A 13,688-nucleotide genomic window follows, 5' to 3' on the forward strand; every position below is an offset into this window, starting at 1 on the left:
TTATTGAATGCAATGGTCTGTAAGCATTTTTTTTAAAAACCTTGTCTGAAAAGGTGTGCTGTCTTTGCAATATAAAATTAAAGCTGCTAGAAAATGAACTGTGTGATCAACATGTATCTCAGTACTCAAATCTTAATGTAGTAAACACTAGTCTGTGGCTTAGGTTCACTTGCAATGGGAACTATTAAGTATTGGTTAGCTGATTTGTGGTTTTAATAAATTAGATGTCATAAGTAATAGATTTTATTCTGAAACTGTTTATAATACATAACTTTATATTAGCTATTTCTTGAGAGAACAAAACAGCATATGCAGCTCCAGATCATCCTGCCCTGATTTCATATGATTATACAATAAACAGACTACTCAAGCAATATTCTGGTGAATGCAATTTACCGCCCATTACAAATATATTAATTATTGTGCAATGTTTAGTTTCTTGAGCATCTTGTGATATATACTGGATTCCTTCAAAGGAGCACTTTTTGTGACCCATTTTCTGATCCAGGAGATTCCAGCCCAGTAACATCATTGAAATTGGAGTGCAGGCTGGTTAAAACAGACTAATTGGATACATGTATACGTTTCCAAAGGTAATTTTGGAAATCATTTGTTTTGTAGAATTATCAGAAGTGCTGTGGGAAATGATAATGAGAGTGGGCCTTCGTGTGGATGCAACATATGGAATTTTGCTGTTAGTTCCAGTTCTAGCCTTCTTTGCTGTGTTAACAGTATTCATTCTTTTGGTCATGGAAGGTCTTTCCGCTTTTCTCCATGCTGTACGACTTCATTGGTAAGTGCTAACTCTTCAGTTTTTAAAACTGCCCTTTTTTTTAGCTGTGTATTGGTTTGTTAAAGGGACCTTGTTGGGTAGGTTAGGCCCAAAATTTAGAATGTGTATTTTAAAAATGAAAATGTAGAGTTTAACAACTTAATAGAGATGCAATCATTTCATGACATTAAATAAGTTTAATTGAAATAAACTTTTTGTGTAATTTAATTATTCCCTTGCAGTGTTTCCTCCTTTTGGAGGAGTGTGTTGGTTCATAATTGAAACTGATTTGTTACTTTCAAAGATGAATTCAGTGCAAAATATAACAAAGTAAATTGGATTTTAAAACTTTTGGTTTTGTAACAATAGGGAGTTAGTAACTCGGGTAGAAAAAATAATTTTTAATCTGATGGTATTACTTTAAATATCTCCAGTTCATAATTATGGCTCCAGTTCAACAAAGCACTTAAGCATGTGAGGCCATCCCTGTTCAGCAAAGCATGTAAACACATGCCTAAGTGCTTTGCTGAATTGGGCTGAATTCCTTATCCTTCTTGAACATATCTTTACCCTCAGCATCTTGATCCCTACACATTTAACCTAATTCAGGGACAATTTTTAATATTAAATTTTCTGGAGTTCATAATATGAAAGGGATAGGAGACACAAACATACCGTAGCATAGACATCATATTGTCCTGTCAGTGTTATACTGTAGGTTCCAACACTGTCTTTAAAACAAACTACAACAGAAAATAGGAAGTGAGGAATGGGCTGGTATAGTAGAATGTCACTGTATTTGGGCCTCCTGATAAATGTCAGGCCTGGCAATGACTCTGTCAGAAAAGTTAAGTGACTAGCCCAAAGGCATCAGCGTTAGAGCCAGAATTAGATCTTACGAATTCCTGGCTCCTAGTCTTGTGCTTTGAGTTGTTGTGTATTAATATGTGGACACATTTTTTTCCCCTCATTACAGGGTGGAATTTCAGAACAAGTTCTACACCGGTGGAGGTTACAAGTTTACTCCTTTCTCCTTTAAGCACATTTTTTTACATTTTAATAAAGATGATACTGTATAATTTGGTTGGTGTAAGCAGAGGTGTTCAGAGTTGTTTGCAAATTATGTAATCAGATCTTACTGATGTACAGTTTGTAGAAAAAAAGTGTTTTTTACTTATTGCCTTATAATATAGCCAAATAATTCTGTAATATATACCTCCTTCATACAAGTACATTGCAGATCTGGAGCCTCTTGTAAAGTATATAGGCATAAAGTGTAATTTTTTTCATGATAAACTAATGTAAATTAATTTTAAGATTGTTTTTAGAATAATCTTGCTATTGCTTGTTCTAAAAATAAGTAAGGTATTTTATTTCCAGAAGAGAGAGTTTATATTCTTTGATGATTACTTTTAAATGACATAAAGACCTTAATTTCTTTTTCATCATAGAAAATACACAGCAAGATTACAGAGTATTACTCATGTGATCGCACCCTCATTAATTTAAATTACCATCTAATGAAATCTGGAAGCAGTTAAGATTAAACGTGGATGTTTTCAGTTTTTATTCCAGGGGGATTACCAAAAATAGTATACATTTGTAAATACCAATATAAAATGCTCTCTTTGGGCTATTTTTAAAATTACACCAAGATTTAGTTTTTAAACCTTGTATCTTGAATTCTTCCCAGAATTATTACTTTAATCTTTGCAGGTGCACATCCTCAAGCTTCATTTGATAAAAGAAAAATGAAGGGCCAGGAGGGGGAACCCAACTATGCTTTTTGTCTTCCTTCCTTGAAGAGTTTATAGTCTTATTCCCCAACTTTGCTAAATGATCTGTGTGGGTGGACTCCTGTACTTTTGTGGAATACCACTGATGTCACTGGGTGCAGGGATTCCCCATTCAGACCATTTTAAAAGATCAGGGCCTTAATGAGGTCTTTAACAGGAGACTCAAATTGTATAGTACAATATGTTGTATTAGGTCTTGATTCTACAGACCTTTCACATGCAAAATTCCCATTAATGGGAATTATATTTTTATGAGGAGTGCAGGATCAGGCCTTAAATTTATTCTGTTTGTATTTGACTTTAAAGACATTTATGGATATAATTTGATTGGAGTGACTGGTTTATCTGATGTTACTGAACCAAAGTTACTTATGCTGAGTTAAGAAATTTACTTTAAAGTGTGTGTGTGTGTGTGTGTGTGTGTGTGTGTGTGTGTGTGTGTGTGTGTGTGTGTGTGTGTGTGTGTGTGTGTGTGTGTGTGTGTGAAGTGGGGGAGGAGGTGCTTTTGTATTTTTTTTATATCAAAATGAAAATTGGGATATTTTACCATAATAGTTTGACATCTGTGCCATAAGAACAGCATACGTTAACTTCTACATTTTTCTTTCATACTGATTCTAAATAAAATCCAATTGCCATATGCAGAATTAATATTCTGCAGTGTTTGTTTGCTTGTATTTAATAATTTAAAATTAACTCCTGCAAATCTTAAACAATACCACTAAAATTTTGTCCTATGTAATATTTCAATTTCTGATCTACAGTGCTTTAAAAGAGGTTCCCACTATTGAAGTTTCATTGAGCAGCAGCCTCCCTGAAAACATTTTGGCTGATTCAACAAGGCACTTAAACACATATGTACCTTTTAAGCACAAGTAATTTCATTGACTACAATGGGACTGTCCAGTGCTTGAAGTGAAGCACATTTAAATTCCTTGTGCATCATGGTGTCTGTCAGGACCCAGTTCCGCAATCTCCAATTGCTTTTATAGGAGCTGCTCAATTCTTTGCAGGATTAAGCCTGAAAAGGCACTGGGGAGTTAGTAACAGTTTGTTAGTTTACATGTTCATTCTTTTTAGTAGATTCTCTAAACCTGCAATGTCCTAACCTGGAATTTAGAAAACCAACAAAAAATGTTAGTGCTATGAACACTAAAAGCATTTTTATGTGGATCTTTGTTGACATTTTGTACTAATTGAGAACCAAGTGAGACAGTGAACGACACAAATCCTTCTTGAGGAATCAGTGTTCATTACTAATAAACTGTGAAGACTCCAAAAAGCAAAGAAAGGATTTTAGGGGGAAAATTGGAATGTGCTGTGGTAGATGATGGGGCTACTATCAGTCAACTTTAGCTGATGATGCTGCCTGCTCCTTGGATTCCTGATAAACTATCCTACTCCCCTTGCTTCTTCTCTCCCTCCTCCATGCCCCTTGCCTCTCTTCTGTTCTGGTGCCTTCTCCTCCAGGAGCAGTTGCTGCTGTTTGCTTCCTGAGCTTAAGAAGCTGGAAGGGAAGTACAGCACAGACCCACCCCCTCCCTGAGCGTGGCATAGTTCATGCTAACATGGCTAATATTGTATCTCAAAAGTAAGGGGCTGTTTTCTTAGCACCCCCCTCCCCTTCCTGATGATAAGGAGTACTCAGTGCATTCAGCAGGGGTATTTCTTGCTGCTTTTTGCAGCACTCAGCAACTCCCCATCTCCTTGGCTAGAGATGAAAACAATTAAGGGATGTCCCACTCCCTGGTAATAAGGGACGGTTGGCACCCCTAGTTCATGAGACCCTGGGGTCAGACACAGGGCTGAACCTCCATGTAGGACTGCGCAGCCCGGCTGCCCATGGGCGGGGACGACGGACGAGGGGATGGTTACTGCAGCGCCGGGCGAAAGACGGGACAGTACATGGGGGAGAGGCAGGTGCGATTTGGAGAGTGACTGAATGGGGGACGGTGCTGGGGCGGGACTGAGGCGCTGAGTGGTGGAAGGTCCTGGGGCGGTCGGGGTGGGTGGGCTGCAAACGGGTAGGGGGCGCCTCAGCCCCTGCACTGCTGCACACCGACTGGCCCGGCTGGGGGTGGAGGGCGGCGCACGAGGCGCGGGCGCGCAGCCAATGGGAGGGAAGGAAGAGGCGGGAGGCGGCGGGCGCGCGCGCCGAGCCGTTGCCATGGGCACCGGGTAGCGTCCGTTGAGCTCGGCTGCTGGTTTCCCCGCCGCGGCCCGGCTCCGCCATGAGCCTGGACGATGTCCGCGTGCAGTGGATGCGGGACCGGCTGCTGAGCGCGCTGGGGTTCTCGGACCCGGCGCCCTTCGAGGAGCTGCTGAGTCGGGGCGACGGCGAGGAGGGCGACACCGTCCTGCGCTTCCTCAACCAGCGCGCGGCCGGCGACGAGGGGGAGGCGGCGGGGGCCGCGCTGCTGCTGCGGGCCGAGCTGCGCCAGGAGGAGATCGAGATCGAGATCGGTCCGTCCGTCCGTCCATGTGACCTCCCCTCAGGCATCTGCCCAGCCCCGCCCCCATTGTTCTGCTGTGCCCAGCCCGGCTCCCCCGGCCGCCCATCGGTGTGCTCCGTCTGTCTGTCCCCTGCGCCCCCACCCGCCCATCTATCAGTCCATCCCCCCATCCTGCCCGTCCGTTCCCCTGGCTGTTCCCTGCCCCCCAACTGTCTGTCCATCCTTCTCCTATGGGCCCCCGTCCAGCCCTTGTCTCTCTCCTGTCCGTCCGTCCCTGTCCCTCTGACTATCCTCTGTATCCTCCCTTTATCCCTTGTGCTCCAATCTACTTTCCTCCTTCCATCTGACCATCCTGTCCATCTGTGTTCCCCTCTGTCCATCTCCATGTCCATCCCCTGTGTCTCCAGACTGGCTGTCTGTCCATCCATCCCATGTCTCCCTGTCCACCTCACTTGTGGATGTGTTGTTCAGCAATCATCCATCCCCTATCCCTCTTGTCTTCTTTGCCTCTCTTTTGAATGTCCGCCCCCCATTTTCATCTCCTGTGATCCTCCATCCGTCCATCCCATGGGACCATCTCCTGCGCCCTCTTGTCTGCCTGCCCATCCCAGGTCTCCCTGTCCATCTCATCTCGTTTGTCCATGTGTTTCATGTCAGTGTCCCCATGCCTGTGCACTGTCCACGTCCCACCACATGGGCATATATCTGTATGTTCCCTGCATCCACGTACCTCCATGTCATCATAGATGCTGGAACGAGGGGTGCTGGAGTTGCCCCCCCCCCAGCTTGAAGTAGATTCCGTTATATTTAGAGTTTACAGTTTGGGTCAATGTCTCTCAGCAGACCCACTAAAAAAATGGTTCCAGCACCCCTGCTTGTCAGTAGCCACTTGAGTAAAGTGTTGCTTTTGTTTTGTACATGTGTGGTATTTTGATCCTGTACAGTAGAAACAGGGGAGCCTACCATATCTGAAAATGACCTGAAGGAGGAAGATCCAGATAACCCTCGACAGGAGGAATTGACTGAGGCCACCTCAGCTGGAACAGCAGAAGGAAGTATGTATGACCAGTAGATCTTGCAAGTAGCTGAAGGTTCATTGCTGGGGATGAGTACATCAGGATTATGCTTCAGGAACACTGTAAACCTGAAATTGTCAAATTAAAATACTTAATTAAAAGTAGTTGAACTTACTACAGCAGACCTAGAATCCCTTTATTAACTTTTGTTTAATGTGGTTTTAATCACAGTTTCCTCTCTCGCTTTGTGAAGAGTCTGCACAATCAAAACTACCTAACTGATTATGCACAAAGTGCTGTCAAATGCCCCAGGTAAACAACAGGGGAAAACTGACTATAGTGAAACACTGCAACCAACTATAAATAAAGAGTCAAATGCACAAAGTTTACCAAACAAAAAACAGATTTTTTTCGATCTAATTTTAGTTTTTGTAATAGTCGGTGTTACTTTTATCAACAGTAGGTAGAAACTTTTCAGACAAAAAACTGATTTAAAAATAAAATTGACAGTGTTGCTTTAAACACAAAGGCAGAGAGCTGCACACACAAACTGTTTGTTTTAGAAGCGTCCTGTCTGAGGCATCATCTCTCATCTCCATATGTGAAATTTAACTGAGAATTCCAACTGGTGAATCCTGATATTGTGCATATACAATGTGCATATAAGGAACCATGGAACTTTTGTTACAATATTGCTTGTTATGAAAATACTTCACTCAAAATGTTTTTCTTCCCAAATTGACGCATTTTGGTGCTTGATAGCTTGGAGTGACTTTGAGCCTTGTAATTTCTGTGCTAAGGTAGTCATCTTACAAAAGGTCAAGGATTCACTTTGCAAGAAAGAGATTATGCAATTAAAAACTTGAGCCTGGCCCGTGCAAGCTGACTGGGACTTGGGGGGGTTTGGGCTAAGGGGCTGTTTAATTGTGGTGTAGATATTTGGGCTTGAGCTGGAGCCTGGGCTCTAGAACCCTGCGATGTGGGAAGGTCCCAGAGTCTATACTGCAATTAAGCAGCCCCTTAGCCTCAGCCATACCCTAAGAAGATGCAGTGAAAAAATTCATAGGTACTTTTTCAGCCTTGGTAAACTCCACTGACTTCAGTGGCATTATTCCCACGTACACCAGGACTTGATTTAACCTGTGATATTTATTCCAAAAATAGACTTCTTCAGCAGAGATCTGAGGCCATCTAAAGTCTATTGTTCCAGGCCTGTAAATCTAATTTTGTAGTGTGAAATGGATTTCCTCTAGATGGATGGCAAACCAAAATCTGATGTGGTTTTTCAGGAATTGCTGCTGTAGTATTTCCCTTTACAGGAAATCTCTTTATTTGGCCTGTCTCTTCATCTTCTCAGCTTCCGTGCTGTTTCTTATACTGAGCGACTGCGAAGGAAAAACAAAAACTCTTTACCCAGCATAGTTATGCCAGTTATTTAAAACAAATCCATGTCTTTGGAGGGGTGATTTTTCAGGCTCCCATTGACCTGTTGCTGTTTTCATATTTTGGGACCATTAAGGCTGAGATGGATTAAATGTAGATCCTTTTAGTAAGGTTTAAGAGAATCATTGTGTAGTCACGCTGGATGCAAAGCCTTGCTTTTATTCCATGTTAGCTAGTCTAGAATAAAAATAAACAAAGTAAATGAGTGCAGAATTTGTCCCAGTAAATTTTTAATATTATGGCACAACAGGCTTTCACAAAACAGGGAGGAAAGAAAAGTGAAAGTGATGAAAAAGATGGCAAGAGAGGGGTGATTCACTTACTGTGAATAATTCAGGGGTCCAATTCTCTGCATAACTTCATAGACTTCAGAGAGTGTTATTTGTACCCTGGAAAGGGAAGAATTGAGCCCTAGAATCTTGTATTTGTAACAACATTTGTCCATACCATGTGAAAAATATGTATTATTATTATAGCACCTAGGAGCCCTAGTCATGGACCAGGACCCCATTGTGCTAAGTGCCGTATGAACACAAACCAAAAAGCCCAAGAGGCTTACAATATAAGTATAAAACAAGAGACAACAGATGGATTCAGCCAGGTGGGAAAAGTACAAAGAACAATGAGGCAATATTGGTCAGCCTGATAGGCTGTGGTCTCAGCACACCAGCAGCCTAACCATTGCTAACTTTTAGTTAGGCATGATGGCAAAAGAGTTTTGAGGAGGGATTGGAAGGAGGTAGCTTTGACAATATTTACAGGGAGCTTTTCCCAAGGATGTGGTGCAGCATGGCGGAGGAAAGCGCCACGTGGTTTGTTAAAAAATGTAACGAGTGGGCAGCGCAGGATGGCATCATTGGCTGACTGGAGGTGAGCATTGACAGCTCAGTAGCGAATGAGAGATGATAGGCAGGGTGGGGACTGACCTTAAAGGGGCTTAAAAGTGAATACTAACAGCTTATTTGATGCAACACCACATAACTGTAGCTGTCACAACACTCACTGAAGTGGAAGCTCAGGGCTGAACTGTGGCTGTCCGTGCATGGATAATGGCACACCCCTAGTCTCCTTCAGCACACCTACAGCTGTAGGAGACAGCTGCAATGCTTTAGCTTTACACTCCCTGAGAGGGACAGTTAGTGTTGCTGAGGCCATTGTCCACACAAAAGGGGTGACCAGTCTGGCTGGAGATGTAGCCAGGGTCCTGCTCCCTGTGCACCTGTTAGCACCTGGAGGCCAACACTGAGAAAAAACATGCTGCAGCTTCTAAAAAAATATAGTAAGTGAAACTTCTCAAACACTCCCACTATAGGCCTTTTCCCCCCAGCACATTTCAACCTGTGAAAGCCATGACTGGGCCATAAATATGGCCTAGGTATATGTGCCAGTGCCATTTGAAATGTGTTGATCTATTTTTTTATCACAGTTCAATGATGGGCATTAGAAATTGTAAACAAACCATAGAGTTAAGAGCAGCAGGGGCACATGCACATTTAGGAATACACTGAGATCCTGTTCTACAGAAATAGAATCATAGAATCATAGAATATTAGAGTTGGAAGGGACCTCAGGAGGTCATCTAGTCCAACCCCCTGCTCAAAGCAGGACTAACCTCAGCTATATCATCCCAACCAGGGCTTTGTCAAGCCTCAGCTTAAAAACCTGTAAGGATGGAGATTCCACCACCTCCCTAGGTAACCCATTCCAATGCTTCACCACCCTCCTACTAAAAAACTTTTTCCTAATGTCCAACCTAGACCTCCCCCTGCAACTTGAGACCGTTGCTCCTTGTTCTGTCATCTGCCACCACCGAGAACAGCCTAGCCCCATCCTCCCTGGAACCCCCTTTCAGGTAGTTAAAAGCCGCTATCAAATCCCCCCTCACTCTTCTCTTTTGCAGACTAAACAAGCCCAGTTCCCTCAGCCTCTCCTCATAAGTCCTGTGCTCCAGCCCCCTAATCATTTTGGTTGCCCTCCGCTGCACTCTCTCCAAATTGTCCACATCTTTTTTGTAGTGGGGGGCCCAAAACTGGACACAGTATTCTAAATGCGGCCTCACCAATGCCGAATAGAGGGGAATAATCACTTCCCGTGACCTGCTGGCAATGCCCCTCCTAATGCAGCCCAATATGCCATTAGCCTTCTTGACAACCAGGGCACACTGCTGACTCATATCCAGCTTTTTATCCACCGTTACCCCCAGGTCCTTTTCTGCAGAGCTGCTGCCCAGCTCGTCGGTCCCCAGTCTATAGCTGTGCATGGGATTCTTCCTTCCTAAGTGGAGGACTCTGCACTTGTCCTTGTTGAACCTCATTAGATTTCTTTTGGCCCAATCCTCCAGTTTGTTTAGGTCACTCTGTATCCTATTCCCTACCCTCCAGGGTATCTACCACTCCCCCCAGCTTAGTGTCGTCCGCAAACTTGCTGAGGGTGCAATCTACCCCATCCTCCAGATCATTAATAAAGATGTTGAACAAAACCGGCCCCAGGACAGACCCCTGGGGAACTCCACTTGTGACCGGTTGCCAGCTAGACATGGAGCCATTGATCACTACACGTTGAGCCCTATGCTCTAGCCAGTTCTCTATCCATTTTATAGTCCATTCATCCAACCCATACTTCTTTAACTTGCTGATAAGAATACTGTGCGAGACAGTATCAAAAGCTTTGCTAAAGTCAAGGTATATCACATCCACTGCCTTCCCTACATCCACAGAGCCAGTCACCTCATCATAGAAAGCAATCAGGTTGGTCAGGCATGACTTTCCCTTGGTGAATCCGTGTTGACTGTTCCTGATCACCTTCCTCTCCTCCAAGTGCCTTAAAATGGATTCCTTAAGGACCTGCTCCATGATTTTTCCAGAACAGTGTAAATCACAGAAATGTATGATTAATGCATAGCTTGCATGGCTACTTTGTGAAAGAGACCAGCAAAGATGTTCTTCCATTTATTATTTCAGAACTATCATTTGAGTTTGATGAGTTGGTTTTGAAAGCGTGGAATAGGTGAGCTTCATTGATTTCCTTTTCTGTGTATTTCTTTATTAGAGAGGGATCGGAAGAGCAAAGCATCCGTTTTAGAATTTCTAGACACTAAATCCTTGTCAGAATATACACCACATCTGTCTGTTATGTCGGGTTTGAGTGAGCTAGCCCAAGGGTTTGCTGGTGAAAGTGGAGAGCAAATATTCAAAGTAAGTCCATTGCATTTTACTTTGTTTTCTTGAAGGAATCTGAAGGGGCTCTGTTTGTAATATGAACATTTAAATGTGTGAATGTTTCAATAAATACTATGGAGGATTAAAGATGTAAAACTGCATATGGTGATCCTAGAGCAAGATAAAACATACATTAGGAGCATATGATTTTCTATCTGAGAATGGATGTAATAGGGTACACTCTGCAGGGGGGCCCTCTTGTGGCTGGGGCTGGTAATTACCTCTGCATGGTCTGAGACCCCCTTCTTTCCCTCGCTCACTTGTGCCATGGCCCCTCTTGCTCTCTAGGAGTGGCAGTACTTCCTCTTCATGGCTTGGCCACTTTCCCCATTGTCTGGTAAGGAAACCCCAGCTCACCTGCTACTCCAGGTTCTAGCCCAGGGACCCTACCATCAGCAGCCAAGGTCTGCATGGTCTGAACTCTTGCTGCCATTTCCCTGGGCTTCTTCCTATTCCACTCTCTGCAGGCTTTTTTCTCCCATCACCTCTTTGGGAAAAACCCTTCGCTCAGGCTCAGGATCCCCAGGCCATCTGCTTCTGCCCAGGTTTTCCTTCTTCTCACCTCACAAGGCACAGAGAGTGACTGAAACCCCCTTCTGCAGCAATGCAGCTGCTATCACTTCCTGGCTTTATATGAGTCCTCCTACTCCTGCCCAGATGGTCTCCATCTTCAATTAGTGCTTGTCAGTTAGGCCTAAGTCTTTCTCCAGGTGCAGAATATTGGGTTAATTAGCCACTTCTGAGCCACCGTATCCCCTCCAGGGGTGAACATAACATCACACTGGACCCATCCCTATAATGTCCAGTATCAAACATCAAGCCTCATGCTTCAGAGAAAGGCAAAACCCCCCTACAATTCAGCTTTGCTTGTTGTTCAGTGCCGTAAAGGCACTTTGAATCACTATCCCTGACATAAGTTTTAAAGTAAGAGATGGAATTGATTCTGTCTGACTACTGGTAACTGACAGCACTTTAAATCTGTGGTAGGATTTGTGTAAGAAATGTGGCAGCAAATAATCACATTCATCTTTGCTTACATTGATTACCATCTTTCTTATGTTTCAGATCGTAAAACAGACAGTTTACAACCTATATTTTCATGTGGCTTTTAATGATATTTCTGAAGAATTTGTACATGATGATATTATGTTCTTTCTCAGAGATACAAGAGGTATTTTTCATGGACAAATTATGACTGAACATTTTAAATGTTTGTATTAAAAAGCACTTCAGACTGAGAAATGATAATGATTGGGATTTAGGATAATGTGTATTCAGGATGACTAGACAAGTATGGTCTCAGAACAGGCCTGGGAGCCAGCCTTTGATCTGGCTTTGGCATCCACTTTTTGGAAAGTCATCTAAGCTGTCGGCCTTCATTTCCCCATTTTAGAGATAGGGATAAGACTTGCATACATCCCTGAGAGGAAGTAGTGAGGTTTAATTACTGAATGTTTGTAAAATGCTTTGAAGATGAAAAGCTGTATATGATGCTAGGCAGTAGGGTGCTGATGAAGATAACTGAGCTACACTTTAGTGTCCCAAATGTGTTACATGGACGAGGGTTGTTTACATGGCTCAAATTCTGATATACAGTGCTAATAAGTAAAACACAAATCTTGTTTTAATAGTTAATCGTTTGTCCTAAAAACAGTGAGAATGTCTACTGAAGGCTATAGTAACCCTAAACCTGAGCCACTGTCCAGACCCAGTCCCTAACCCTGTCCTGGTGCCATCAAACAACCCTCACTGTAACCCTAGACTGGGGCTATCAAATACTCTCAACGTGACCTTGGCAGAGATAACCAGCCCCAACCCAGACTCTAGCCCTGGCCATTGGTTGGCCCCAACCCTAACCCTGGCCTGGGGCTACCACACAGCTCTAATTGTAGCTCAGGACCACCAAATAGCTGCAACGTAGGGGCCCCAAGTAGTCCCAAACCAAATCCTTTTTTAACCAAAACTGTTTTTCAGTTTTCATTTTTCTTCCAGAACTTGACAAAAAATTGCAGGAAATTTGACAAAAAATATTTCTAAAAAAATTTCCAGCAAAAAATAATTGGCATTTTTTGACCAGCTCTATGCAAGATTTTCCCATTCCCTCTGAAGAGTGAGAAGCTGGAAATTAAAACATGGTTTCCAATATGACAGAGCAGAGAACCACCACTAAGCCATCAGGCTGGCATATCAAAACTGACAGTAGAGTGATACATCTGATCTGCTTTTGCTTGCTTATACCCCGCATTAGAGTGTTTGAGATTCCAGGCAGGTTTCGTTTAAGAGTGGTTGAGTGAATTGGCTCACGTCATACCCAGTTTATTAGCAGATATATTTTAATTTTTAGAGTTATTAATATTTAATTGGTCCTTATGCAAGAACACATCAGCACTAGTTTTAATTACTGCTTTCTATACCAAATAACTAAATTTAACATTAATTATTTATTTCTATCTAGAAACTGTTAGTGAACCTAATGACATGAACGAAGCTAATGAAATTCTGCCTGAATTGCTAGAGTGTGGCATACTGAATGGTCACACTCTTTTAATGCTGAAGCATATTTTCTCACAGGTAAAGGTGTTACCATTTTTGTGTATGGACCCCTGGAGTTTTTATTAACATCTAATCCCTTTAGTACCAGGTTGATATTGTCAGTAAAAAGTAAATACTAACTGTTGCTGAGTTAGTCTGATTTACCCACTTTGAATGTATATGTAATATTTAATTTGAATTTCCTCCTTGTGTTTAGGGAAGAGTGTGGGGGAAGTTGATATTTGATCTCATTGCATGTTCCAAGTGTGGGGGGAGGCTTGGAATGTAATAACACTTGCCTTTATTTATACATGAGATTCAGGTGGGGTGAAGGAAGCTTTTAGAATGGGGTGGGAAACAGAATATGAAAGGGTGACTTGGTTATTACCCCATAAGGTAAATTGGGGAGAAACTCATGTCCATAAAGAGATGAAAAGAATTATAGTTAGTCATGTGCA

General features: G+C 42.6%; 2 protein-coding genes across 2 annotated transcripts in view; both read left to right on the forward strand.

The window, feature by feature from the left end:
- The window catches only part of LOC137147601 (V-type proton ATPase 116 kDa subunit a 2-like), a 49,743-nt gene extending 46,736 nt beyond the window's left edge, over positions 1 to 3,007 (forward strand). The window contains exons 38-39 of the mRNA XM_067539935.1: positions 622 to 793; positions 1,749 to 3,007. Of these exons, the coding sequence (XP_067396036.1) occupies positions 622 to 793; positions 1,749 to 1,851 (275 nt within the window). The 3' untranslated portion in view covers positions 1,852 to 3,007. The remainder of the gene's footprint in view (positions 1 to 621; positions 794 to 1,748) is intronic.
- Positions 3,008 to 4,746: 1,739 nt separating this feature from the next.
- Positions 4,747 to 13,688, forward strand: part of DNAH10 (dynein axonemal heavy chain 10) — a 94,084-nt gene continuing 85,142 nt past the window's right edge. The window contains exons 1-5 of the mRNA XM_067539936.1: positions 4,747 to 5,031; positions 5,966 to 6,076; positions 10,529 to 10,674; positions 11,764 to 11,869; positions 13,154 to 13,269. Coding sequence (XP_067396037.1) covers positions 4,800 to 5,031; positions 5,966 to 6,076; positions 10,529 to 10,674; positions 11,764 to 11,869; positions 13,154 to 13,269 — 711 coding nt within the window. The 5' untranslated portion in view covers positions 4,747 to 4,799. The remainder of the gene's footprint in view (positions 5,032 to 5,965; positions 6,077 to 10,528; positions 10,675 to 11,763; positions 11,870 to 13,153; positions 13,270 to 13,688) is intronic.

Source organism: Emydura macquarii, unplaced genomic scaffold (genome assembly GCF_026122565.2).
Source record: "Emydura macquarii macquarii isolate MOO-44397 ecotype Brisbane River unplaced genomic scaffold, CSIRO-AGI_Emac_v2 contig_554, whole genome shotgun sequence".
NCBI classification, from domain to species: domain Eukaryota; kingdom Metazoa; phylum Chordata; order Testudines; family Chelidae; genus Emydura; species Emydura macquarii.